Source organism: Phoca vitulina, unplaced genomic scaffold, assembly GCF_004348235.1.
Source record: "Phoca vitulina isolate PV1807 unplaced genomic scaffold, GSC_HSeal_1.0 scaffold28, whole genome shotgun sequence".
In the NCBI taxonomy this organism is placed as follows: Eukaryota; Metazoa; Chordata; class Mammalia; order Carnivora; family Phocidae; genus Phoca; species Phoca vitulina.
In genome coordinates, this window is record NW_022589731.1 from 8,204,809 (window position 1) to 8,228,904 (window position 24,096).

Sequence of the window (24,096 nt, forward strand, 5' to 3'; positions counted from 1 at the left end):
ATAAAGGGGGTAGCTTCTTGGAGGTGCAATGGTAGCTCTGGAGCTGTGTGTGAAGGTGAAGGATCCCTATACAAAGGAATGAGTTGTGGTCCTGTCGAAAAGCAGCAGTCAGTAAAATGCTGGGCAAGTTTAGGAAACAGGCAACAACTGGAGCCTGGGGGAGGGGCAGAAAGGAAGGAGAGAAACAAGGTTAGAGATGGGTTCTGGCCAACTGGCCAGAACGAGGAGGACCTTGGTGTTCTACTAAGGAATCTGGACTTTATCAGACAGTGTGTAGGTGTCATTGAGGGTTTCCGAGCAGAGCAGGTGGGCTCTATGCTCAGATCCATGCTTAAAAAGATCACATTGCAGAGGATGAGAGAGCAAGGAGAAGGCTTGGAGGTTGGGAAACAGGACACTACTATACAGCCCAGTATGGGAGATGATGGGGCCTTTTAACTATAGCCATGGGCGGAACGAGCTACATAATTTATGGGAGCTGGTGCAAAAAGAAAATGCAGGGTTCCTCGTCCAAAAATTATTAAGAATTTCAAGAGAGTGACAGCAGAGCATTAAACCAAGCATGGGGCCCCGTGTACCAATACAGGTCAGACACCCATGAAGCCAGCCAGCCCTGCCCCGGGACTGGAAAGGGCAGAGTCCTGGGACCTGGTGATCTGTTGGACATGGAAACAGAGGCTGACAGATGACTTTTCTGCACTGGCTGCCAGGCCACCCCCCCCCCTTACTGGGTACCCCCTTGAGTGGTCCATGATCACCTCTAACTTATTAACACGTCTGAATGTCACCCCCCCTCCTGCTGCTACTCACCCAGATCTGTTCCTGTAGGTTCTCTATCTAAAGGTGTCACCATTCACCCAATTACCCCAATTACCCCAGTTGAAAACCTTGGCGTCCCCTTTACTGTCTCCCCATCCCATCCCTTCCGGCAATTTACTTCCTAAACGTTTCTCCCATCTGCGTGGCCTCTTCAATCGCTGCTATCACTGCCAAGTTCCGGCAGGCCCTTATCAGCTCAGGCCTGGATTACCCACAAAAGCCTCCTATCTGTCTCCCTGACTCCAGTCTGGACCCCTACCCCCACTCTCAAATAAAACATCCTCCACAGTGCTGCCTCAGAGAGGTTCCCAAATGTCACCTGACCAGGTCACTGAGTAAGACCCCTCATCCAGGGCTGCTCCAGCCAAAGGATAAGATCCAAATGCCGTAAATGGCACACAAGGCCCTCCGTCATCTGACCCTGCTTAATTTTCTAATAAATGCCAGAAGTGCCTTGGTCTCCCACACACCAAGCAGGCATTTTGTTTTGTTTTGTTTTTCTTTACCTCTAGCAGTTTCCTCTGCCTGGAATGCCTTCCACCCTCCCCCTTCGAGGCCTGGCTAACCTCAATTCATTCTTTGAAGTTCCCCTCAGCTCTCCCCTGCTCTGGGAGGCCTTCTCCAGGTCCCCACTCCCTACAGCCTGGATGCTTTTCCATACTGACTGCAGGACCTTACAGAGGCCTGGTGCTGCGCCAAGCCTCCTCTCTGGGCTGGGGCAACCCGAGCAGAGAGTGGGTCCTGCTCACTTTGGTGTCCAGCCCCCAACACAGAGCCTGGCCCTGTGGGTGCTCCAGGCTTGCGTGGCTCTGGCTGAAATGTCTGGTGGTGGATGTTGCTGGTGACACTGGGAGACAACTGCAGGGAAGGCTGGCAGGAATAACCCCACAGAGAAAGAAAACCCCCACATCCCATCTTCCTTAAGTCTCTAGTGTCTGGGCCAGGACAGCGCCTCTGATTGAATGCCGCTGTGACCCAATAGCAACTATCTAGCGTCCGGTTTGATTGCCTGTGATTTCAGAATTTGATTTCTGCTTCCTTCTAAAAACCTCATTCTCCTCTGTCTGTAGTAAACAAGCACCTTTCTAGCGGAGGCAGGCTGTTTTCCACTGAGCAGCCCCCTCCCCACTCCGGTCACGGGTTAGAGGGTAGAAGCATGTTTCCCTCACACCTGTCCCTGCAGCGAGCAGAGCCCTGGCACAAAGCTGACCCTCAATAAATACTTGCTGAATGAGGGAACGTGTCCAGTTCACTAAGACTGGGGATGGGAAGCCTGACGTTGCTGGGGACTGGTGGGGGCAGACAGCCTGGGATTAGACTTGATCCACAGATAATCCCCCAAATCCAGAAGCCACCTGGATAGTTGCCTGGACTGAGCTCCATCAACGGATGCATGTTGATGCTGCAGCTGATTCCGTGACAGACTTTCCAGGGGCCAGAAAAGAGCTCCTCAAAAAACAATTATTCTAATTATTATTGAAGTGTGACGGAGAAAAGGCTGTTAGTCCTTTGCTGGCTCTTCTCTCCATTTTTACTTTTAGGTACTTTTATTATGGATCATTTGAAGCAAACAGAAAAGTGCAGAAAACAATATCATGAACCCAGTATAAGGTACCCATCGCTGAACTTCAACGGTTACCAACACAAACCCAATCTTGAGTCATCCATAATCCATCCCTTGAAGCCAATCCCAGCTATCATCTCGTTTCACGCGTCAAGACTTGGGTGAAGACCAAAATCCATTTCCAATTCATCTGGGGGCACTGGCCCTGGGCTCCCCTCGGCCCGGCCTTGGCTCGGTGCCTGGCAGGCCCCCACCCAGCAGGTTCGGCACCTACGTCTATGAAACTCAAAGCCGGATTGTGCGGCGCCAGGCCCTGCCTCCTCCGCTTCCTCCTCTTCCCGCACAGCGTGGGTCACCTCGGCCTCGTGGCGTTCCTGACACCCCACCGGCAGCCCTCGGTGATGCGCGAGTGAGTGTCTCTCCGCGCAAAGCCTCAGAAAGCGGAGGGAGGCGCCTTCCACTTCCTCTTTCTCCGGCTGACTAACGCCCGGCGCCCGCCCCACGCCTCCGGCTCCCCGGGGCGTGGCCACAGCCCGAAGGGGCGGGGAAATACCCATATTCGGCCTTATATGGGCAGCCACGTCACAGGCCGCACAGTCATTCACATAAAACGCGGCGCTGCTGGCGGAATCCCCGGCTTCTGGGGCGGCGAGTGGCCGAGCCGGCTGCCGAGCGTCCGGGGCGGGAAAGAAGAGTTGAGCGGCCGCACCGGCGCCGGGCTCGCTCGCTCGCTCGGCCGGCCGCAGCCTCGTGGGTCGCCCTCCCGTGCCTCGCCAGCGGGCACCCTGGCCGTGGGCACCTGCGGGGCGCGCGGCGCGGGACCGCGGGGCGGCGGCATGAAGGTCACGTCGCTCGACGGGCGCCAGCTGCGCAAGATGCTCCGCAAGGAGGCGGCGGCGCGCTGCGTGGTGCTCGACTGCCGGCCCTACCTGGCCTTCGCCGCCTCGAGCGTGCGCGGCTCGCTCAACGTCAACCTCAACTCGGTGGTGCTGCGGCGGGCCCGCGGCGGCGCGGTGTCGGCACGCTACGTGCTGCCCGACGAGGCGGCGCGCGCGCGGCTGCTGCAGGAGGGCGGCGGCGGCGTGGCGGCCGTGGTCGTGCTCGACCAGGGCAGCCGCCACTGGCAGAAGCTCCGCGAGGAGAGCGCCGCGCGGGTCGTGCTCACCTCGCTGCTCGCCTGCCTGCCCGCCGGCCCGCGGGTCTACTTCCTCAAAGGTGAGCGCGTCGGGGCCGCCGAGCCCCTGTCACCGCCCTCCCCCCCCCACCTCCGCCCCCCGCGCGGCGAACGCCCCGGGGCTCTGGGGTCCCCTTCTCGTGCGGGGCGCCTTCCGCGACCCGGCACCCGGTAGTCTCCACTTGCCCGAGTCTGCGCCCTGGGGCTTGACGGGCGCTAGGGAGGGCGCTGCCAGTGTCAGCCCTCAGAGCGTCCCCCTCCCCACCCGCGTTCCTCGAAAGCTCCCGGCCGCCTGGGTGGGTGGGGTTGGTTGCGCAGCCGGGGGCGCCGCTTCTCAGCCGCGGGGGCCGTCGGCTCGTGCTGGGCGCGGGCCCCCGTTTGCTGGCGCCGGCTTAGCCGCCCTCGCTGGGGCCTGGGCTCTGAGCCTTTCTGACAGGCAGATCAGGCGGGATCAGCAGGTCGCGACCCCCCGGAGCGTGGCGCCGCGGCGTCCCCTCTCCTCCCGCCTGGACAATTAACGTGTGTTAGGCTGTCTTCACCGACCCCTCTTGCCTTTTTGACCCGGGCCAGTCCCTCCCCTTCCTTTCCACTTCATTTTACTGCTTTTTATTGTTTTCCTCTGGCCTTCCCTTCTCCCCTCCCAGGCCTTTCTCTAGCTCCATTTGGAGCTGACAGCCTTCCCACCCTTTTCACCTTTTCCCTCAAACCCTCCCCCCCCCACCCCCGCAGATCATCCCCGGGGCTGGCCTCCTGCTGTCTGCCAGGGGTGGGAGGCTGCCGGCCAGCGAGCCCCAGGATTTAGGAGAGGTGTAGCAGGGTGGTGGTGGAGGGGATTCCGTCGCCTTTGGTTTGAGATGCCCCAGAAGCTGCCCCACCGGTCCGTCCATTACACCTGCTGGAGAGAGGACTTCGACTTCCCCGGCCCGGGTAGTGAGTGACTGACTTTCAAATTACAGAGCATTGATTTCTGGGTCACTTCCTATGACTTCTCCCGCCTTGTATTTAGGTCCTTTGTAACCTCCAACGTACGGAAGACAGTCCACAGTGCTGAGATGAGTTTTCAGCCCAAGCTGTGCCCCGAGGCCCTGCCAACGCTGTTGCAGACACCTTGAGAAACAGCAGTGATGTGGTTCAGAACTCGGGTGCAGTGAACTGAGCGTTGAGGGCCCTGTTTCAAAACCACGCAACTTGGGGAATTTCACACACTCCAGACCTGGAGAGCACACTCGGAGCCCCCACCTCTATTAGCACCTCTTGCAGACTGTCCCCTGTTGATTCCTGTTAGGGAGATGACAGGCAGAAGATGATCATCTTCCTTCTCTACCAGCCTCAGCTTGCAGGAGAAGGAGGGATGCCCTCCAAGCGCTGCAGAAATTTCACACTTAGCCCGGGATTTCTTTCTCTTCCTGATGGTGGTTTTTGCCTCCCGTTCTTAGCCATGAGTACAGGAAAAGCTACTGCCTTCCCAGTAGCATGAAAGATATAGTCCAGGAAATCCCCCGTCCTACCTCTGCTCCCCACCCCTCTCCAGGGGGGCGTCATGCTGACTGTTTAGAAGTTACTGCCACAGGAAGTAAGCGGCTCTGTAGACTCACATCTCGGGAAAATGCATGTCTAAAATGTTTTTTTTTTTAAATGACAGTAACACACACAGGTAAAATTTTTAAAAGCACAAAGGCTGTACGATTAGAAGTGGGTCTTCTGCACGCCCTTGAACCCAGTTCCACTCTCCAGAGACAGCCACCAACTATTTTTTGTTCGTCTTTAGACAAATTAGTTTTCCACCAGTATCTTTAAAAAATAGAATGGTTTTGTATATTTCCTGTTCCTGCTTCTTACACTTAACTAGATCTTGGGAGATTTATCCTTATCAGAGCATACGTGTCCATTTTACTTATTTTTTTATTTTTAATATTTATTGGAGAGGGACAGAGAGGGCGCATGCGAACAGGGGGAGGGAGAAGCAGACTCCCCCGCCTTAGCAGGGAGCCAGGAGCCCGGCGCAGGGCCCAGGGCTTGATCCCAGGACACTGGGATTGTGACCCAAGCCAAAGGCAGACGCTTAACCTACTGAGTAAGGTGCCCCTTACTTCTTAAACCAGTCCCCTGGTGGTAGCCAGTAGGTTGCTTTCAACCTCGCTATTTGAGGCAATGTTGTTGGGTATATTTTTTGTTCAAATGCTTTACGTGTGCAGTCTTCCAGTGAGATTCTGAGAATTGCCAGGTTGATAGTTGTGTGCATTTTAAATTTCAGTAGGAATTGTTGGATACTTAACAGTATCTTTTATCTTTAGTGTTACTTTATAACACTACGAATGTTAAATTGTTGTCCAAGAAAATTTTTATTTCTTCATCTACCTCATGTCCAGATATGATGAATTCAGGTTTTAATCTAGCAGCATTTCAGATCTTGGGGGCAATAATGACTTTTATACTTCCCTTTATCGTCCTCCACCCCCCCCCAAAATAACACTAAAATGGGATGACAACCGAATGGCATTGTCAGTATGTATTTATATACAGTGTCCATGCAGCTTCTCTGCTCCCTTGGTCATGCAGCGGTGATCAAAAGCAGAATCACTCTGAAGAGGATTGAAGCAGCCAAAAGAATTCCCACAGCTCTTGCAGCTCAAGTGAGGCACCAGAGAACGGTCGTCTCTCCCTGCCTCTGAAGGGAGTGGGTGAAAGAGACCATCTAATCTGAAGGACTCCTGACCCCAGCTTGAAGAGACAGCCCCTTGTTTATCTGTCCCTCAACTACACTGAGCAGCTTTGTCTGCCTGCCTTATTTTGTCAACAGGCAGGCAGGACCCGGCCCACGGCCCACACCCGCACCTCCTGTCTGTCCTGACAGCCATCTCTTTTAAGTGTGCTATTTAAAGACAAGAATTGGGGTGGCCTGAAGGCTTGTCTTTCCCAAGCCTCATTCTTGGGAAAGTTTGGGAGGGCCTGGGCCACTCTTGACTCCATATTCCCATCCCGTATCACTCAGTTTGTGCCCTGGAACCCAAAACATTGGAGGCCCAGGCACAGGAAGTGACTTACTAACTAGGGTCACCTCTTCCAATGAAGCTGTGGGTCCCTAAGTGTGACCTTCTGTCTACATCCTAGGAGGGAAAGGGTCCAGGGGCTACGGTGGGGGCAGGAGGAAACTAAGCCACAAACACCACCACCTCCCACCTCCGTTACTCCCTGGCGTGTGGTCTCCTATCATGACCAGGAGGACCAGAAGCTCATCTGGGGAGGGCCCAATGGGCTTTTTGTTGAAGTGACCACAGAGGAGATTTGAGTGTACTCAATGGGGGCGGGGGCAGTTCCAGCAAGCTGGGAGGAAGCAGTAATGGCAAGATGACTCATTCTAGGAATTGGCTGCAGCTTCTGGGAGGGAGCTGGAGACCGCCATGTTATCCATTAACCATTTGTCTACTGCAGGGGTTTAAGGCCACCGTGGGCTCCACTGTGGGCCTATCACACCACTAAGAGACAGAAGAAAGGGGACTTTGTGGAAAATACATGGGCTCGGAATGCATATTTAATTGATGATTTGACCCTAGGTGAATTCTCTGGGTCAGAAAGAAATAGCAGGTTTTCTGGAGGCTCTCGGAAGTCCCTTGGGTCCTTTTGGATTGGGAGTGAGGGCTTCCCCAAGTGAGACTGTCCTGTTCACCTGGCAGCACTTGGCATGTTTTTCATTTGGTTCTTTCCCATTGAGTTCTGGGCCTGAGACTTCTTTAATATGCCCAAGTTTCTGTGACTTGGTCAGAAAGTATTTTTTACCTTAAGTGACCCATCTGGAGAAGTTTAAATGTAATATTAAGGATTTTTACAGTCATACCTGCTGGTAGTTATCATTTGAGGACTTGTAGGGAAGAAAGATCAGGAGGGGAAGCTAAGGAAGATAGGAAGGGTAGGTGGTCTTGAAGGGGAGAGAAACAGTTTTTACATATTGGGACTGAGAATTAAGTTCTAAAGGCCTCGTGCCTCCAGTTTGGTTTGGAAGGTAATTAACTAGATTGATTACTCAAAATTGGACCTATAGAGAGGATTGTCAGCAGTGTTCTTTAGCTCCTTGGGAGTGAGAAAGGGCAGGGCTGTTTTATTGCACTGAGTTTAAGCCTCATATTAGCCCCCATTCCCTTATGAATAGAGGGGATTGCATCTATAGTCCAGTTCAGAGCTAATGGGCTAGGGATGAAACAGACCAATTCAGGAGTCTCTTCTTGCAAGTGAATGCAATTTTGCATAATCACACCTGCATTTTAGATAAGTAAGTGAAAATAGCTTTTGTTTTCTGGAGGGATTTTGTTAATATTGCCAGATGTCAGAGTTCCTTTCAGCTGCTTCTGATAGATGCAAAAATTAATCATTGCCTCTCTGAACTATAACTTTTTAGAAAAGAGGGAATGTGTGTTTGTGTGTGTGTGTAGCCCATTTCTGCTCCAAAGCTATTAGTTGGTTTGGCTCAATTTTTTTTACAAGACCAGAATCTATGTTAGCTTAATATTGACTCTTCCACACTTAGGGTATTGATTAATTCTGGACATTTTCTAAAAGCCTGAGAAATCAATGCTTAACATCTATCTTCCTTTTTTTCTTTTTTTTTAACCTTGCAGGAGGATATGAGACTTTTTACTCGGAGTATCCTGAGTGTTGTGTGGACGTACAGCCCATTTCACAAGAGAAGGTTGAAACCGAGAAAGCCCTCATGAGCCAGTGTGGGAAACCAGTGCTCAGCCTCAGCTATAGGCCAGCCTATGACCAGGTGAGTGGTTTTGGAAATGCCGTCTTGGCTGCGGACTCCGTTCCTTCCTCGGCCCCCTGGCTCTCCCCCTCCCCGCTCCGTAGCACTGGTGCGTTCTTCTGTGGATCCGGGTGTCGGCAGAGCCCTCTAGCTTCAGAGAGCTGTTGCTTGCCAACTTGAGTTTCCATCCAAGAGTAAATGGGCTTCTTTCCAGCAAACAAGCTGACAAGAGCAAAGGAGCCACAGGACGCTTGACAGCTTCTGGAGAAAGGGGGAAGTGAAAGATACATTATTATTAGTTGGCCTAGGAAGTGCAGAGAAGCTTCAGAATATCAGTTTAGGTTTCCCTGAAGATGTTTCAGAGCTGACTTTCAGGCTTCCTGTGTTAATCTTCTTTGTAATTGTTCATGCTCTGCAGTTTCTGCAAACCAACCTAGTACCTGTGGAGGTGTGTCTTTTTGTTATTTTTAACTGAAACGGGACTGGGGGAGGGTTGTGGGGAAACTACCCTTTGGATGGCTAAGCAGGCTCTAAGGGTTTCTGCTGCTTACAATTCCATAAATTCTGAAACCAGAGAAGATCAAGAGACACTGTAGAGGATTTCATGCTCCTACAAATATGTAGGTTTTTTTTTTCCCTTCCAGGAATGTTACTTTCTGGCAACTCTTTAAAGCCTGAAAGTGTGTGAAAGGCTCAGTCAGGGGTCCCCTTCAGTGCTGGAGGATGAGGGAAAGGCGGGCAAGGACCCAAAGCTGGCAGAAACCAGAGCTCAAAGCCCACCTTCCCATTTTACAGAGGGGAAAAAATGTGTCTCACAGCTGGAGTTGATCTCTTTGCAAAGAATCCTGTAGCTGGGCTGGCAACAGTAGGCCCAGAACGCCTCCCTTCTCTTAACTCTGGTTCTTTTCAAGGCCTCGTTCTGTTTTCCACAGAAACAGAACCTCTTTTGGAAGGGGCCCATCCTAGGCACCTGACTTGGTGGGAGGAGCTTTTCAAGTATTTCCCACAACATGTACTTAACATGTCCAGATCATAAGAAGGAAGACGTCTGGATGCTGCCTGGCATGAGCAGAACTCTGCCCCTGGGAATAAACTTCCCAGTAAAGCCAAGTGACTTCCCTGAAATGGGATCCCTGGTTAGGAAGTCTATTAGCTTGGCAAGGTGCCAGGGTTATTATTTTGTTTGTTTTCCTTTATTGAAAAACACAGCGTATGATGAACCCTCAGCATTCAAGCCATGGGCATGTGGTTTAGCTGGATTTCTATTTTCTGTTTGTTTGGGTGGTGTTTTCCCCTCACTCCTCAGAAAGTGAAAGAGAAACGAGAATTGTCAGGATGTTGCAAAGGCACAGCAGACCTTTGGCCAAGAGAGGACTGGGGAGGCCCTGATGTGTCTCCCAAGGTTCATCGGGGAACCCCCTAGTGCTATTTCTTAGAAGCGCTCTGCATTGAGAGAAGCCAAGCAAGGTTGTGTTAACCTTTGGGGTTTCTGAAGTCCTTTGGTTTCTTCCTCTTGAGTCTAAACAGAGGATTCAGAAAAAGAAAGACACATGGTTTCAGGGGTGTGTTGTTCTAGGCTTTAGAAGTACTTGGGTAAGATTCCAGGCACTAAAGAGAGGGAGAGATCTATGTAGGTACATCGAAAGTGTTAAGTCCAAGGGCCAGCTCTAGTAGGTGCTAATAAAAATACTGGTTTTTGGGGTACCTGGGGGGCTCAGTCGGTTAAGCACCCAACTCTTGACCTCAGTTCAGGTCTTGATCTCAGGGTCGTGATTTTGAGCCCCTCACTGAGCGTGGAGCCTACTTAAAAACAAAAACAAAAACAAAACTGGTTGTTACTCTTACTATCTTTGGTAAAATCCTCTATGACTTTCTTCTAAGTGGCCAAACTGGCCTTTGCTTGAACACTTGATTTCTCAGGAAAGAAAAAGCACACACCACATGCCAGGTAATTTAAGCGTTGCCTTCGGCCAGCCCTCATCCTACACCCCTTTCCCTATTACGAGTCCGGCAGAGTTTCCGTTCTGCTTTTATTCTGGGACAGGAAATGGGAACACAGGAAACGGATGGATGATATGAGAAAGGCTCCCAGAGACTCAGCCATTGCCGCCGCCGCCCCCCACCCCCAAGCCCAGTGTTTCTCTCTCAGTCTCTGGGGCCTCCCATTGTCCCAGTTATCTCTGGTTTTTCTTGCCACCCTGGAGCTGCTAAGGCTGCCAGAGTCTGACCAGCTAGCTGTTTTTAACTTTGCCTCAGGGTAGATGGTCTCAGCTTCTAATTGGGATCCTCCTTAACTGGAAACCTGGTGTGTGGGTGGCCTTCCGAAAGGGTAATGATGTAAGCATCTCTCACAAACCCTCAGTCCCACGTGACAAAGATCAGGGGGAGGAGGGACCCCTCTCTCCTCGGCTTAATAGGTTTTCTTTAGGGATTCCAGGTAAACAGTGGTCATTTCCACTTCCAAGAAGCAACCTTTCTGGGGGGCACACTTTAACATCTCTGAAACCCACATGTGTCTTCGGATCAATCATCGGGGTCCTAGGTTTGATGAAATACGCCATGAAAATATCAGGACTGTAAGGTGGGGGCACTCGTCTTGAGTTTTTACCTGTTCCGTCTCGAAGGAAGCCAGGGACTGCCCCAAGGTTAGAAGGCTTGCCCTGGTGCTGCTGGGGCAGCTGGAACGTGAGCATAAGCCTCTCCGTTCTTCCCCTTCACGCACATCTTCTCCTCCTTGTCGGCACAGGAAGGCTGCTAGCGTTCCCTACCTCGATATGTGTAAGAAAATGAAACATCTTTGCTGCGTGGGCTTGGCTGTCACTGAGTCACAAGGCAGCCACGTCGGGTAGAGCGTTTGCCAGGCTCTCCCCACACTCTGGGCTGAACTACCCTGGCTCTGAACTCTCCACCTGGAAACCAGAAAGGGAACCTCCCACCTTACAACAAGTAGGTCGGGGTTGTTTTGCTTCGTCTACTAAAGGAGCAAGCTAATCCGATATTTCCCGGCTGTCCTTTTCCCCTCCCTCCAGGGCGGCCCAGTTGAAATCCTTCCGTTCCTCTACCTTGGAAGTGCCTACCATGCATCCAAGTGCGAGTTCCTCGCCAACCTGCACATCACGGCCCTGCTGAACGTCTCCCGGCGGATTTCCGAGTCCTGCACCACCCACCTACACTACAAATGGATCCCCGTGGAAGACAGCCACACAGCCGACATTAGCTCCCACTTTCAAGAAGCAATAGACTTCATCGGTAGGTTCAGTCACTCGTCCTCAGTCGTTCGGGGAGCCCAGTAGGGGCACCTGTTCTCGGTTCTGAGGTATCGATGGAGGCTGCTAGCCTTTGCCAAGAAGAAAAGTGTCTCGTCTATGCGACCACCAGGAGTTGGAGCCAGGAAGGGCTGCAGCCACCAAAGAGGCAGAGGGCAGGATTCGAGTTGCTATTAATAGGAGTTTTAATTTGCAAGATAAATGAATTAATATAATTTTATGGCAGTACTCACTGCCGCTCTTGTTATTTTTCCTAGCTGGGTGGGAAGCAGAGTGTGTCCGTGCGTAATGCTCCACGCCAGGGAAGCAAGGGAGGGAAAGAACGATCCTCACTGTGCTCCTACGTAGGTTGGGGCATTTTTAGAAAGCCAACAGAAGGATTGAGAGAGCACTACTTACACACCGAGCCCCGAGGGCCCTGGCAGCTTTTCACAGTCTTTGGCAGACTGCTTTAGGGGCAATTTGTTTTGCATTTTCAGCTAATTTTGGATTAGAGATAGCATTTGATCAAGCTCCATGCTCTGTGCATAGCAAAGTTGGCATCTTTCATGTGTGTTGGGCAGTTATCATTTAGTCCCCTGGACAGGCCTGGAAACCTCTGGCCTCTCTGCCTGGAAAGGGCTCCTGGCCTTGAGCATAGGCTGGATTGTTCCCTTGTGTGACAGCTTCTCTTTCCCCCCTCTCTCTGCCTCGGTGGCTGTTTCAGGTTTGCAGGCACGACTCCCTAACCTTGTGGCCTTGCCTTCTTCCCCTGTAACACACGTAGGTGTTGAAGCTGAGATGTGACTTTCCTTATCTTGTTTTGAGGGCTTTTGGAGGGGGAAAGGCAGGTGTTGGGCACAGCAATAACTGTTCAGGGCAGGTAGCAATTAAGGGGACCCCCTGCAGCCACATGGTGGGCCCTGTGCTCATCACACGTGGTTTCTCCTCTATAGGAAACCCACTGGGAAAGTCTCCAGAGGCAGAAGGCTGAGCCTGTCCTGGTCCTCTGAGCTTCTGGGCTGACAGGATTACTTTGGATCTCTGAGAGGCAGCCCAAATGATGGGTTCAGAATGGGAACCCCTTGACATTGTCTCCCTGACCCTGGGAATGCCTTGCCCTTCTCTGCCTGTTGTTTAATTACCTGGATAGCTACTCAGTGAGGTCATGAAACCCGCCCCCATCCATTTCTCAGAAGCCTCCCTCTCCATCCTGTGTATTGTGTACACAACCACACAAACCCACAGCCTTTTGAGAGCACACGATGCTTTTCCCCAGACTCCTTGCCCTGCTGGTGAAAGGGGGGCACTGAGCCCATACCATGCACTTGACCCCTTCCCAGGGGAGGGCCTGGAAGGGCACGTGGTAGACAAGCCCTGAGGGGCAGAGCAAAAACAGCATACTCTAGGCCCTTTGCTTTCTTGGACGTGGCACTGGGCAATTAAAAGCTAGTCTACAAGGAGCAAAGGAAGATCGGAGTCATGACTGTGCAATCCTAAGGGTTGGGGTCCCCTTTGAACTAATTTACAGGAACTTTTTTTCTTTTGAGTCAGACTAAATTGGGGGTACCTCTAATGAGCTACACTGTATCCTTTGGGACTTTTGTTCTGTTGAGGAAACTCCGGGGTTCCTCCTTGACTCTTCAGAAACTTGATCTTTTAGATCTTACAGATTCATTTGTAAACTTCTTGAACTTGAGGAGGGAGCTGCGTAAGGGAGCTGACTTTATTTGCCCTTCAAAACCTTAAGTGTTTTTGCACACTGTGGCTTTACATTGTACCAGGTACATCAGACTTCCTGTGTTGTAATGTTGTAATTGTTTCCTCACTAGCAAGAGAGGGAATTGGAAAGACTGTTTTTTGTGGTTTTTAATTGATGTGTGTATATATATATATGCGTAACCTTTCGCCCCTCGTTTTTAACTGTTGTAGTTCTTTTGGGGGGAGGAGTGGAACAGAAAAGGAGGGAGACCTTGTCATATTGAGCTAAAGAATGCTAACTGATGGTGGTAGCTTTATAGCAGTGAGTCCCATTGTTGTGCAAGATGGAGTTTGCAAAAGCCATTTATATCTTCCAGTCTAGTAAGCGTCACTTAGCTAGGGCTATAATTAGTGGCTGTGCACTATTTATCGTATGTTTGGTGGTGGGAACCCTGGGAGCTGAGCCAAGCATCCTGCCCTGGCACAGCCAGACAGGGTACCCAGGGAGGCTGGCAGGCCTCTAGCAGGAGAGGGCCTAGGTCCTCCCCATTAGAATCAGATCCCAAAAGGCAGGAATTGCTTTTCTGAGTCAGTCTTTGACCCTGGGGCGCTCTCAGAAAAATGTACCTACCCAATAAATTTCCATGCAATTGTCAAGGATTTTGCAATGTCCTCTTGAAACCCATCCGTGGAACCCAAGTTAGGATGGCATCTCCAGGAAAGGGAGTACTACCCCAGATCTAGCACCTTCAGGGGCAGAATCTGTGCAAGTATCCTGGAAAACAGGGAAGCACGTCTGAAGATTAGAAAGGCCCTACGTGGGGATAGACATTGGGGAGACCCCATGAGCTCTGTCCTTGCCAGTGGGCATTAAAGACTGGGAACCTCAGCTCTTGGGCAGATGTGACATTATGATGACTAGGTTACTTTTGTGTTGAATCCTTGTATCTTGGCATCATTGCCTTTGGGTTCCAGTCCCAACTCGTCCTCACTGTCTTGTCTTCCTTCCAGATTGTGTCAGGGAAAAGGGAGGCAAGGTCCTGGTCCACTGTGAGGCTGGGATCTCCCGTTCGCCCACCATCTGCATGGCTTACCTCATGAAAGCCAAGCAGTTCCGCCTGAAGGATGCCTTCGATTACATCAAGCAGCGGAGGAGTGTGGTGTCGCCCAACTTTGGCTTCATGGGCCAGCTCCTGCAGTATGAGTCTGAGATCCTGCCCTCCACGCCCCAGGCTCCCTCCTGCCAAGGGGAGGCAGCAAGCTCGTCATTCATAGCCCATTTGCAGACACTGAGCCCTGACCTGCAGGGTTCCTACTGCACCTTCCCTACCTCGGTGCTGGCCCCGGTGCCCACCCACTCGACAGTCTCAGAGCTCAGCAGGAGCCCCATGGCCACAGCCACCTCCTGCTAAAACCGGGATCGGGGAACGAGCCCAGCCCCAAGAACAACTGTGATTCTGCTTTTTTGAAACTCGTGGACATTTCATACCTGTGCAATACTGAAAACCTCACTCTGTCCTGCTGCCCCGGCGGGACAATGAGCGGTCACCAGGCTTGCAAACGTGCTTGACGCTGACGGCGGGGATAGGTTTTGGGGACCGAAGGAAGGCCAGGCCATGATGAGACCACAGCGCGTGCTGACTACTGTACTTCCAGACCCCTGCCCTCTCAGGACCGCCCGGGCCCAGCACCTCCGAGCTCGCCTTTCCATTTCCAGCACAAGGCAATAAATACCCACAGCAACGTGGGAGAGCGCAGTGGCTAGACCGGGAGAAAAGGCAGTGATGAAGCCAATTCATTTTGAAGGAAGCACAATTTCCACCTTACTTTTTTAACTTTGGCAGTCTCCGTATCTGTCTGTTGCTTCAGGGCATAAGCTGATCACCACCCAGTCAGGAAAGCAACCCTGTCCAGGGCTTGGAGGGACGCCATCTAGATGCTGATTTGAACCCTCCCATGTTTCCGAGACTCCCTCTTGGGTCCAGGTGGAGGCGGATGGTTGAAGTAGCAAGACGTCGACCTCTCTGGGTGTCCTTTCCACTGTGGGTTCTTCCCTGACTTCGGACTTCGCATGATTTCTTACTCATACTTGAACCTTCCTCGTCACCCCTCTCCTCAAAGCATCTCTTGTGTCGTTTGAAAGGAGTTCTTCAGACCTTAGACCAAAAATCACCCCTTTCAGGGGGTGGCAGCGGGTGCCAAGAGAAAGAGGGACCCGCCACGTCCGGGTCAGTGGCATTGACACGGTCGTCTCCCCAGCTTGCTGTCCTTAATGTGTGCTTGTCTCGTCTCATGACACACGTTATCTTCCCTGCCCCTGGGGGTTGTCTTCAAGCTGTGGACTTCTGGGGTTTGCAGATTTTGTAATGTGGTACTTCTTTTTTGTCTGTAGGTTCTCTCCGGGGGAAAAGGCAATAATTTCCTAAAATCCATATGAATGTGAAGAAAAGCAGTATGTTACTGGGTGTTGTTGTTGTTGTTGATGTTGTTTTTTATAGTGCAAAATAAAAAGATGAAAAGAAAAAAAAGCACTGCTTCGTGTTGGTGAGTTGGGGTAATAAGGTAGGAGTACATTTAGGTGGGGACACAGCATATTTCACTGGATCCAGACGAGCACTAGGGTGACGGTGGCTGTACCACTGTAGACTGAGTCTGCATCTGCTCACGGCTGGTGACCTTAACAATGCAGAATATTGTTTTCCAACTGAGAGGCTTCCCTAAGCTCACTTGCAAGAGGAGTCCTTAGGTGCCGGCCACACGGAGAGGTGGTCAGAGCATCCACCCATTCAGGGCTCTCGACTCCCATGAGCCCAGGCAAATTGTTCTCCTTGAGCCTCAGATGCTTCATCAGTGAAATGAGCTAGAGGATCCCCAAGGTCCCTTAAAGCTCAAGGCCCTTGATCGCAGCAAACCTGAATGCCAAGCTTGTGGTCAGCCTCCTTTTAGTGCCTGGCACATGGCAGACACTTAGAAAAGGTTGGAAAAATGCCCAAGGGACAGAAGTGAACTAGGTGACAGTTCACCGTAAGTGCCTGCCCCGGTTCTTTTTCACCCTTGGGACTAATTCTGCCAGGTAATTCCCTCAGTCAATGAGTGGGTTTATTTTATTTTATTTTTTTTTAAGATTTTATTTATTCATTTGAGACAGAGATAGAGCATGAGCAGTGGGGGGAGACAGAGGGAGAGGGAGAAGCAGGCTCCCTGCTGAGCCAGGAGCCCGACGTGGGGCTCGATCCCAGGACCCTGGAATTATGACCTGAGCCGAAGGCAGAGGCTTAACCATCTGAGCCACCCAGGCGCCGCAATGAGTGGGTTTAAATCCCAAGCTGGATCGACTTGTCCACTGAGTTGTTTCCTATGTTGGTGGAGGAAGGAAAGAACAATATTGACTTCTCCCCACACCTGTCGAGGCTTCTGCCTCAGCCTAACTCTTGGGGCCTGTTTCCTAATCAGGACCTGATGTGGGAGTTCCAAACATACCCCTCGGTTCTGGGGGGCCCAGAGAGATGGCCTGCTCCCCCGCTCAGGCACTATGTCCACAAATAGCAAGATGGTGGCCTAGCCCAGGGTAGCTCAGCTCTTTCTAAACATCTCACCTCAAAGGCTTGGCTTGAGGCCTTGTTCTCTGCAAGCCTTTCCTTTTCGCCCCTCTCCCTCCACAGATTCCTTGGCAAGTCCTCAGGGAAGAATGCCACCCACGCCAGAGAGGCTGCATTTCCTTCACCTCATGCCCCTCATCTGCATAAGCCAAGCAGGGCTTTCACGGAAAGTGGAGTGAAGAACGTCGGACAGGGAAGAGGGAAGTCCTGGCTTCTAGCCCTCACCTTGCCCCTAACTCTAGCACTTTGGAGCTAATCTAATAACCTCGCTGGACCAAAATTCTCCAGGGTTTGGTCATGTTGATGCCTGAGTTCCTTCTGGGGCTTCAAATCCCTGAGCCTCTTGGAATGTGACCCGGAAGCCTGACCAGGTGCTGAGTGGCTGGAGGGGCCTGGAGCAGGGAGAGACGGGCTGGGAACCTGGGTGCAGGCTGGGGTGATGTGCTAAGCTGCGTCCCACTTGCTGACATTTGCTTTATTGCATTAAAGTCTTTCTCTGAAGGGTGAGTAAGTCCTCTAAATCAGGCATATGAGGATTGCTCATAAGCCAGTGAGTCACTGGAGGGTAAGCCAAGTGAAGCCCCACAGCTGGGGATGGCTTTTGACTCTCACTCCCTTAATAATCTCATTAATTACACCTCCATTTGTGTCAAGACCAACTTCTCACTGGCTTCCAGTGCCAGGTGGGGAGTTCAAGGTGGTGGTGTCTGGCTCCTTCATCCCCAGTTTGTGAAGAACCACCTCTGTTGGTCTCTAGCCCCAGTGCTGGGAGAACAGAGATAGTAGTTCTCCCCTATTCTGTGTCCCAGCTGTGGCTGTGGGTGAGCCCCTTCAGGTCCACCCCCGCTCCCGAGCTGGGCCCAATGGGGGCAGGAAGTGTATGAGCAGTCACACACCAGCGCACTGGCAGACGCCCTGTGCTCCCGTGGGTCTCCTTCCTGTGAGGATCCAGGAAAAATGCTGCCCCGGTCTCAATACCCTCAGAGGCTCTATGTCTCTGAATCGCTGGTGGTTTATCTTCTGCACACCATAAAGCTCACGCCTGCCCTGTTTCCCTCCTTGCTCAGGCCATGAGGCAGCCCAGAAAGAAAGTTTTCGCCTACCTTGTGACAATTATATAATTGTCTGCAATGACTTTATGGCATGTTATTTTGTTTCCATTAAAATTTCCCAATTTTCTTTTATTTCCATTTCCACAGTGACTTACAAAAAAAACAAACCCACCCTTGGGTGGTAAAGATTAGACATACCACGATGCATTTATGGAATGAGGTGGTGTATAAAAACATGGAAAGAAGCCTGTTTCTCCTCAGTGTTGCAACTCTCCATCTCACTCTGAAGGATTCATCCACGAGACTGGCTTCCTTTGCCTTCTCAGTAACTCTGCCAAGGTCTGTATTCTTTCTGGGATAAACCCTGTCCAGACCCCAAGCCCCATGGCTAGGGCCCTCATTCCTTGTCTCTCAATCTCTGGCACTGCCCTCCACTTCAGCCCTGTATTCTGCTGCTGGTAACATTTAATGGGCAGAACCCTGGAACAGATGGACAGATTGCTCAAAGCCACAATACAGCCCCTCCTGATCTCTACACACCAGATGAGAGGGATGTGACTCCATGCCTAGATACCCATCACTGCTCCATCCACTCAATGCTGAGCACCTGCTAGAACCTGGGGGAATGAGAGCCAAGTGGTCCTACCCTCATGGAGTTCATAAGCACTAATGACTGTCACTGGACTTTCTGTCCCAGACTGGAGCTGGCCTTTGAAGCCCCACACAATCCCCTTCCCCAGCTCCCCTCTTCTAGGCTCCAGCTTCATCCTCTCCCCTCTGGTCCCAGCATACTTCATGCCCCAGCTCCCTGACATGGCAGCCTGTACACATTGCTGTGTTTACCTGTGCTAATAACTGAGCTCCGCCTTGGTGCATCCCTTATTTCTCTTGTATTGTTTACTAACTTGTTTTGAACGCTGTATTTAGTCTTGGCCCCACCTCCGCTCTCACTGGAGTACAAAAAAGAAGTGAGTTCTTATTGAGCCCTAGTCTTCTCTCAGTCATTTGGCTAATACCAAAAGTGTGCAGGAAGCACCTACCATGTACCACAAACCAACCTAGGCGGGCACCCAGTCATCGTCAAATCTAATGCTCACCACCACTCCGTACATTTTTTACTATATCCATTTCCAAATGCACAAGCTGAGCCTCAGAGAGATTAAGTAACTTGCCCAAGGTCACACAGCTAGTAAATTGTAGAGCAAAGATGAAGTCATTTCACTGAACTTCTACCCCTCTGAGCACCTGGGATATATACTAGATGCTTTTGTCCATTGGGCTTTTGTTTGCAAGGAAGAGTCTCCTCAGACCACATTAAGGAAAAAGGTTTGTGGATAGATGCAAATTGTGTCTATTTGCTCTTGACACACTGGCTTTCTGACAGCCACTACACACGCCATGTTCCCTCCTGCCTCAGGACCTTTACACATGCTAGTTCCTCTGCCTGGAACATGTTTCTCCCCTAAATTCACCCTTTAACTAAATAACTCCCACTGGTCTTCATGTCTCAGCTCAAACTTCCCCTCTCTAGGGAAGCCCTCCCAGACCAGGTCAAATGTCTCTGTTCATCTCTCATAGCTTCCTATCTATATTTTTTCTTCATATTTCACCAAAGCTTAAAGATTATTTATTTATCCATGATTATCCTACTGTCTCTCTTCTCCAGACAAGCACCAGGAGAGCAGATTACATTGCATTTCAAGAGGGCCCCAGGGGGGCACTTGGGTGGGTGGCTCAGTTGGTTAAGCATCTGACTCTTGATTTTGGCTCAGGTCATGATCTCAGGGTCCTGAGATCTGAGATCGAGCCCCACATTGGGCTCCCTGCTCAGCAGGGAGTCTGCTTGAGACTCTATCACTCTCCCTGTGCCCCTTTCCCCCAGCTCACATGCTTGCTTGCTCTCTCTCTCTCAAAAATAAATACATAAAAGAATATAGATCTTAAAAAGAGAGAGAGAGAGAGGGACCCACCATGGGCCTGATTTATAGTGGGTATTTAGTAAGTATTGATTGAGTAAAGGAGTGAATGAACAAAAACTGGGAAGGAAAAATGTCAGGACCAGAAGCTGGGCTCTCCATCTCTCCACATAATCTCCTTTACCCCATGCCATTTGCCAATTCTTTCCCAATCCTAGAGGAAACAAGTTTCCTAGATTTAATGACTGTCACCCTATTGGTCAGAGTTCATGTCACCACACCACCCTGTTAGTCACGGGTCAGCTGCCCTTAGGTCAGGTGTCCATTCTGGGACCAACCAGTTTCCTCTAAGTTCAGAGACCTGCCTGGATCAGCCTCCCTGAGCAGGGCTGTAGATAGGGCAGTTTCAGCTAGAAGGGGCAGGGACCCTGCCGTATACTTGGCTAACTTGCCATGTAGAGTGCTCAATTCCAGCAAACTGAGTGTTGGATCCGAAGGCCCAGGAAACCACCACATAGCCTGGGCACAATGAAACTCAACCCTTCTGGTCTCGTTCTACTGCCAGTGAGCACCCTAAGGTGATGAATTATGGTACCTAAAGTTAATATTCTGGTAGTATGTATTTATAGCAGCAGATCAAATTGCTTCCCACCCACACACCCACCACCATTCACTTGTAAAGTTTACAGAAACCAAGAAGCCACTAGGTGGGAGCTTAAAATAGACCCTAGAAGCATCTGTACACTTTTCATTCCAGGCTTCTCTAGCAGCCCGGAGAAAATGTGCCGCTTGAGAGGAAAAACCTCTCAAATATATCTCTATGGGAGGAAGATGAAAAAAATTATTTCCAGTCTTCAGGTAGACTTAGAATAAGGAAGCATAGCTGCCAGGCCCAGGGAACCTAATGAGTTTAGAACCTTCAAAAAGATCTTTTAAAAAGCACTTACGATGGGCAGGCTATATGCTGGGTATTTTGCGTATGTTCTCTTACTTAAGGGCCACAAAACCCCAGCAGAGTGGGTACTGTTAGGCCTGTTTATGGGTGAGAAAACGGAGAGGTGACATACCCAGCCTAAGGTTACATAGCTAGAGCTTGTGGGTGTCAGAGGCAGGATACCTAACTCGCATTGGACTCCCAAAACCATACTCTTTCTCTGTACCACACTTTTCCAGAAAACGAAGTTCAGAAGTGTCTCGGTTGTGTGTCTCCATGTCTACATCCCTTAAAGGTGGTTATGACATCTATTTGTTCTTTAGAACTGGGTTTCAAGAGATCTCATGGCAAGAGTTCATTAACTTGACAGCCTTCTCTTCCAACATGATTACTGGGCCATTAGATTTGGGAACTGAATTTCAAGAAGGATGTGGACAAACTGGTGGGTTTACAGATAATGGACAATGAAAGGATTGGAAACTATGTCATACGAAGAAGAGCAGGGAAAGGTCAAGATGTGTGGCCTCCAGAGGAGAGCCAATGAATGGTCTGACTGAAGTTGTAGAGTGGTGTCTAGGAACTCAGGGGCTAGAGTTTCATAAGCCTGGGTGTGAATTCTGGCTCTGGCTTTTGCTAAATGTGTGGACATGGACAAATTACCTCATGTCCCTAAGCCTTGAAGTTCTTATCCATAAAAGAGCTATACTGATTGAATCTACCTTGTGGGTACAATTTTGAAGAGTAAACGTCAGGAGGAATAATTGCCTGGTGTGAAGTCAAAGACACAGTAAGTCTTCAATGAATAGTGGTCATGATTATTAATTACAATAATTGCAGCAGTGAACTACCCACTGGTGTAAGGGTTGGGCAAGCAGAGTGGGATTTCTATTGGCAAGGCTGCTGTGGAGAGGATTCAAGTCTCAGGGCCTTTGCACACATTCCTTCCTCTGCTTCATTCTTTCCCTTCTTCACCTGCTCATTTTTGGATCTCCTTGGTACCTCACTCATGATTTCGCTTCTTCAGGGAAACCTTCCCAGATTTCAGGATTCCATATTAAATGTTCCCCTGGTACCTATGGCTTCCCTTCAGAGCACTATCACAATGGGAATTAAATAATGATGTTCATTATCTTTAAAAATTAGCTTTATTAAGGTATAATTTACATGGTATGAAATTCACTTATTTAATTTTTACTGTTAAATGAGTTTTGACAAATGTATACCTATAGCCATGTTAACATCGCCGCAGTGAAGATATGGGCTATTTTATTGACCTGCAAAATTTCCTTGTGCCCCTTTGCATTCTCTGGGTTGTTTCCAGCTTTTGGCTGTTATGGATAAAGCTGCTATGGACATTTGTGGACATATTTCCAGTCACATGGTAAGTTGCATTTCTACCATCAAGGAACGAGAGTACCAATTGCTCTATATTCTAGTTTACACTTGGTATTAATTAGTTTTGTTTTTTTTGTTTTTTTGTATTTTTGAGTTTAGCCATTCTGGTAGTATGTAGTGGTAACTCATTGGATTTTTGAGTTTCTATTTCTACAATTACTAATGATGTTAGCAATTACTTCACGTACTTACTGGCTATTCATAGATCTTCTTTAGTAAAGTATCTATTGAAAATTTTCTTTAAATGAATTATATGTTTTATTATTGAGATTTAGTAACACTATCTTGATTACTTTAGCTTTGTAGTAAGTTTTGAAATTGGGAAGTGTAAGTCTTTCAATTCTTTGTTCTTCTTTCTCAAGATTGTTTTGGCTATCCTGGGTCTTTTGAATTTTAGTAGCAGCTTGTCAATTTCTGCCAAAAAATCAGCTGGGATTTTGATAGGGTGTGTGTTGAATCTGTAGGTTAGTTTGGGGAGTACTGCCATCCCAGCGATGTTAAGTCTTCTGGTCCATGAACATGGGGCATCTTCCTATTTACTTAGATCTTCCTTATTTCAACAGTTTTGTAGTTTTCAGTAAGTCTTGCACTTCTGTCATTAAATGTATTCCTAAGTATTTTCATGCCGTTGTAAATGAAGTTCTTTTCTTTTTTTTTTTTTAAAGATTTTATTTATTTGACAGAACGAGATACGCAGCGAGAGAGAGAACACAAGCAGGGGGAGTGGGAGAGGGAGAAGCAGGCCTCCCGCTGAGCAGGGAGCCCGATGCGGGGCTCGATCCCAGGACCCTGGGATCATGACCTGAGCCAAAGGCAGACGCTTAACGACTGAGCCACCCAGGCGCCACCAAATGAAGTTCTTTTCTTAATTTCATTACATGGATTGATTTTTTTTTTTTTAAGATTTTATTTAAGTAATCTCTACACCCACTGTGGGGCTTGAACTCACAACCCCGAGATCAAGAGTCAGAGGTTCCACTAACTGAGCCAGCCAGGCGCCCGGACGTGGATTCATTTTTGAGTGCTGATCAAACCTTGCTTTTCTGGGATAAGCCCCATTTTACCATGACATGTTATCTTTCTTAAGTATTGCTGGGTTTGACTTATTAATATTCCTTTATAGATTTTTGTACCTGTGTTTATGAAGGATATGGTCTCTAGTCTTTTCTTTTGTTGTCATGTATTTGTCTAGTTTTTGTATCAGGATAACGCAGCTCTCATAAAATGATTTAGGAAGAGTTCCTTGCTCTTCCAACTTCTGTAAGAGATTGTATAGACTTGGTATTATTTCTTCCTTAACTATTTGGTGGGACCTACCAGTGAAGTCACTGGGGCCTGAAGTTTTCTTTTTTACGAAGCTTTTTAACTATAAATTCAGGTTTTTTTAGTGGATATAGAGCTATTCCAGTTATTTATTTCTTCTTAAGTGAGCTTTGGTAGTCTGTATCTTTCACACGACTTGTTCATTTCATCAAAGTTGCTGAATTGTTTAGCATAAAGTTGTCAATAATGTTTCCTTACGATCATCTTACGGTCCTTGGATCTAGAGTGGTGTTCCCTGTCCTATGCCTGATACTAGTAATTTTTGTCTTTCCTTGTTTTTTTCCTGATTGGTCTGGTTAGAAATTTATCAATGTTATTTATATTTTCCAAAGAACTAGCTTTTGGTTTTATTGATTTTTCTGTACAATGTGTCCATATTCTACTTCATAGATTACCACTCATATTTACTTTTCCCTCCTCTCATTTACTTTGGGTTCAATTTGCTCTTCCTTTTCTAGCTTCTTAAGGTAAAAATCTGTCATTGATTTTATACTTTCTTCTTTTCTAATATAAGCATTTAGAGCCATGAATTTTCCTGTAAACACTCTACAAATTATTGATAGGTTATGTTTCCATTCTCATTCAGTTCAAAACATATTCTGATTTCCATTATGATTCCCTTTTTTATCTGTT

The 24,096-nt window shown here is 49.2% G+C and overlaps 1 protein-coding gene across 1 annotated transcript; it reads left to right on the forward strand.

The window, feature by feature from the left end:
• The first annotated feature begins 3,038 nt into the window (after positions 1–3,038).
• Positions 3,039–15,749, forward strand: DUSP5 (dual specificity phosphatase 5). The gene is made up of 4 exons (XM_032423444.1): positions 3,039–3,598; positions 8,171–8,319; positions 11,328–11,547; positions 14,256–15,749. Exons 1-4 carry the CDS (start codon positions 3,220–3,222, stop codon positions 14,654–14,656), a joined length of 1,149 nt encoding a protein of 382 aa, XP_032279335.1. The 5' UTR covers positions 3,039–3,219; the 3' UTR covers positions 14,657–15,749.
• Positions 15,750–24,096: the final 8,347 nt, after the last annotated feature.

Excerpts from the sequence above, each read along its gene's own strand:
- DUSP5 (XM_032423444.1), top strand. The coding sequence starts at position 3,220 with ATGAAGGTCACGTCGCTCGACGGGCGCCAGCTGCGCAAGATGCTCCGC. Across the intron at positions 3,599-8,170 it reads GCGGGTCTACTTCCTCAAAG|GAGGATATGAGACTTTTTAC; the intron begins GTGAGCGCGTCG and ends TTAACCTTGCAG. Across the intron at positions 11,548-14,255 it reads AGAAGCAATAGACTTCATCG|ATTGTGTCAGGGAAAAGGGA; the intron begins GTAGGTTCAGTC and ends TCTTCCTTCCAG.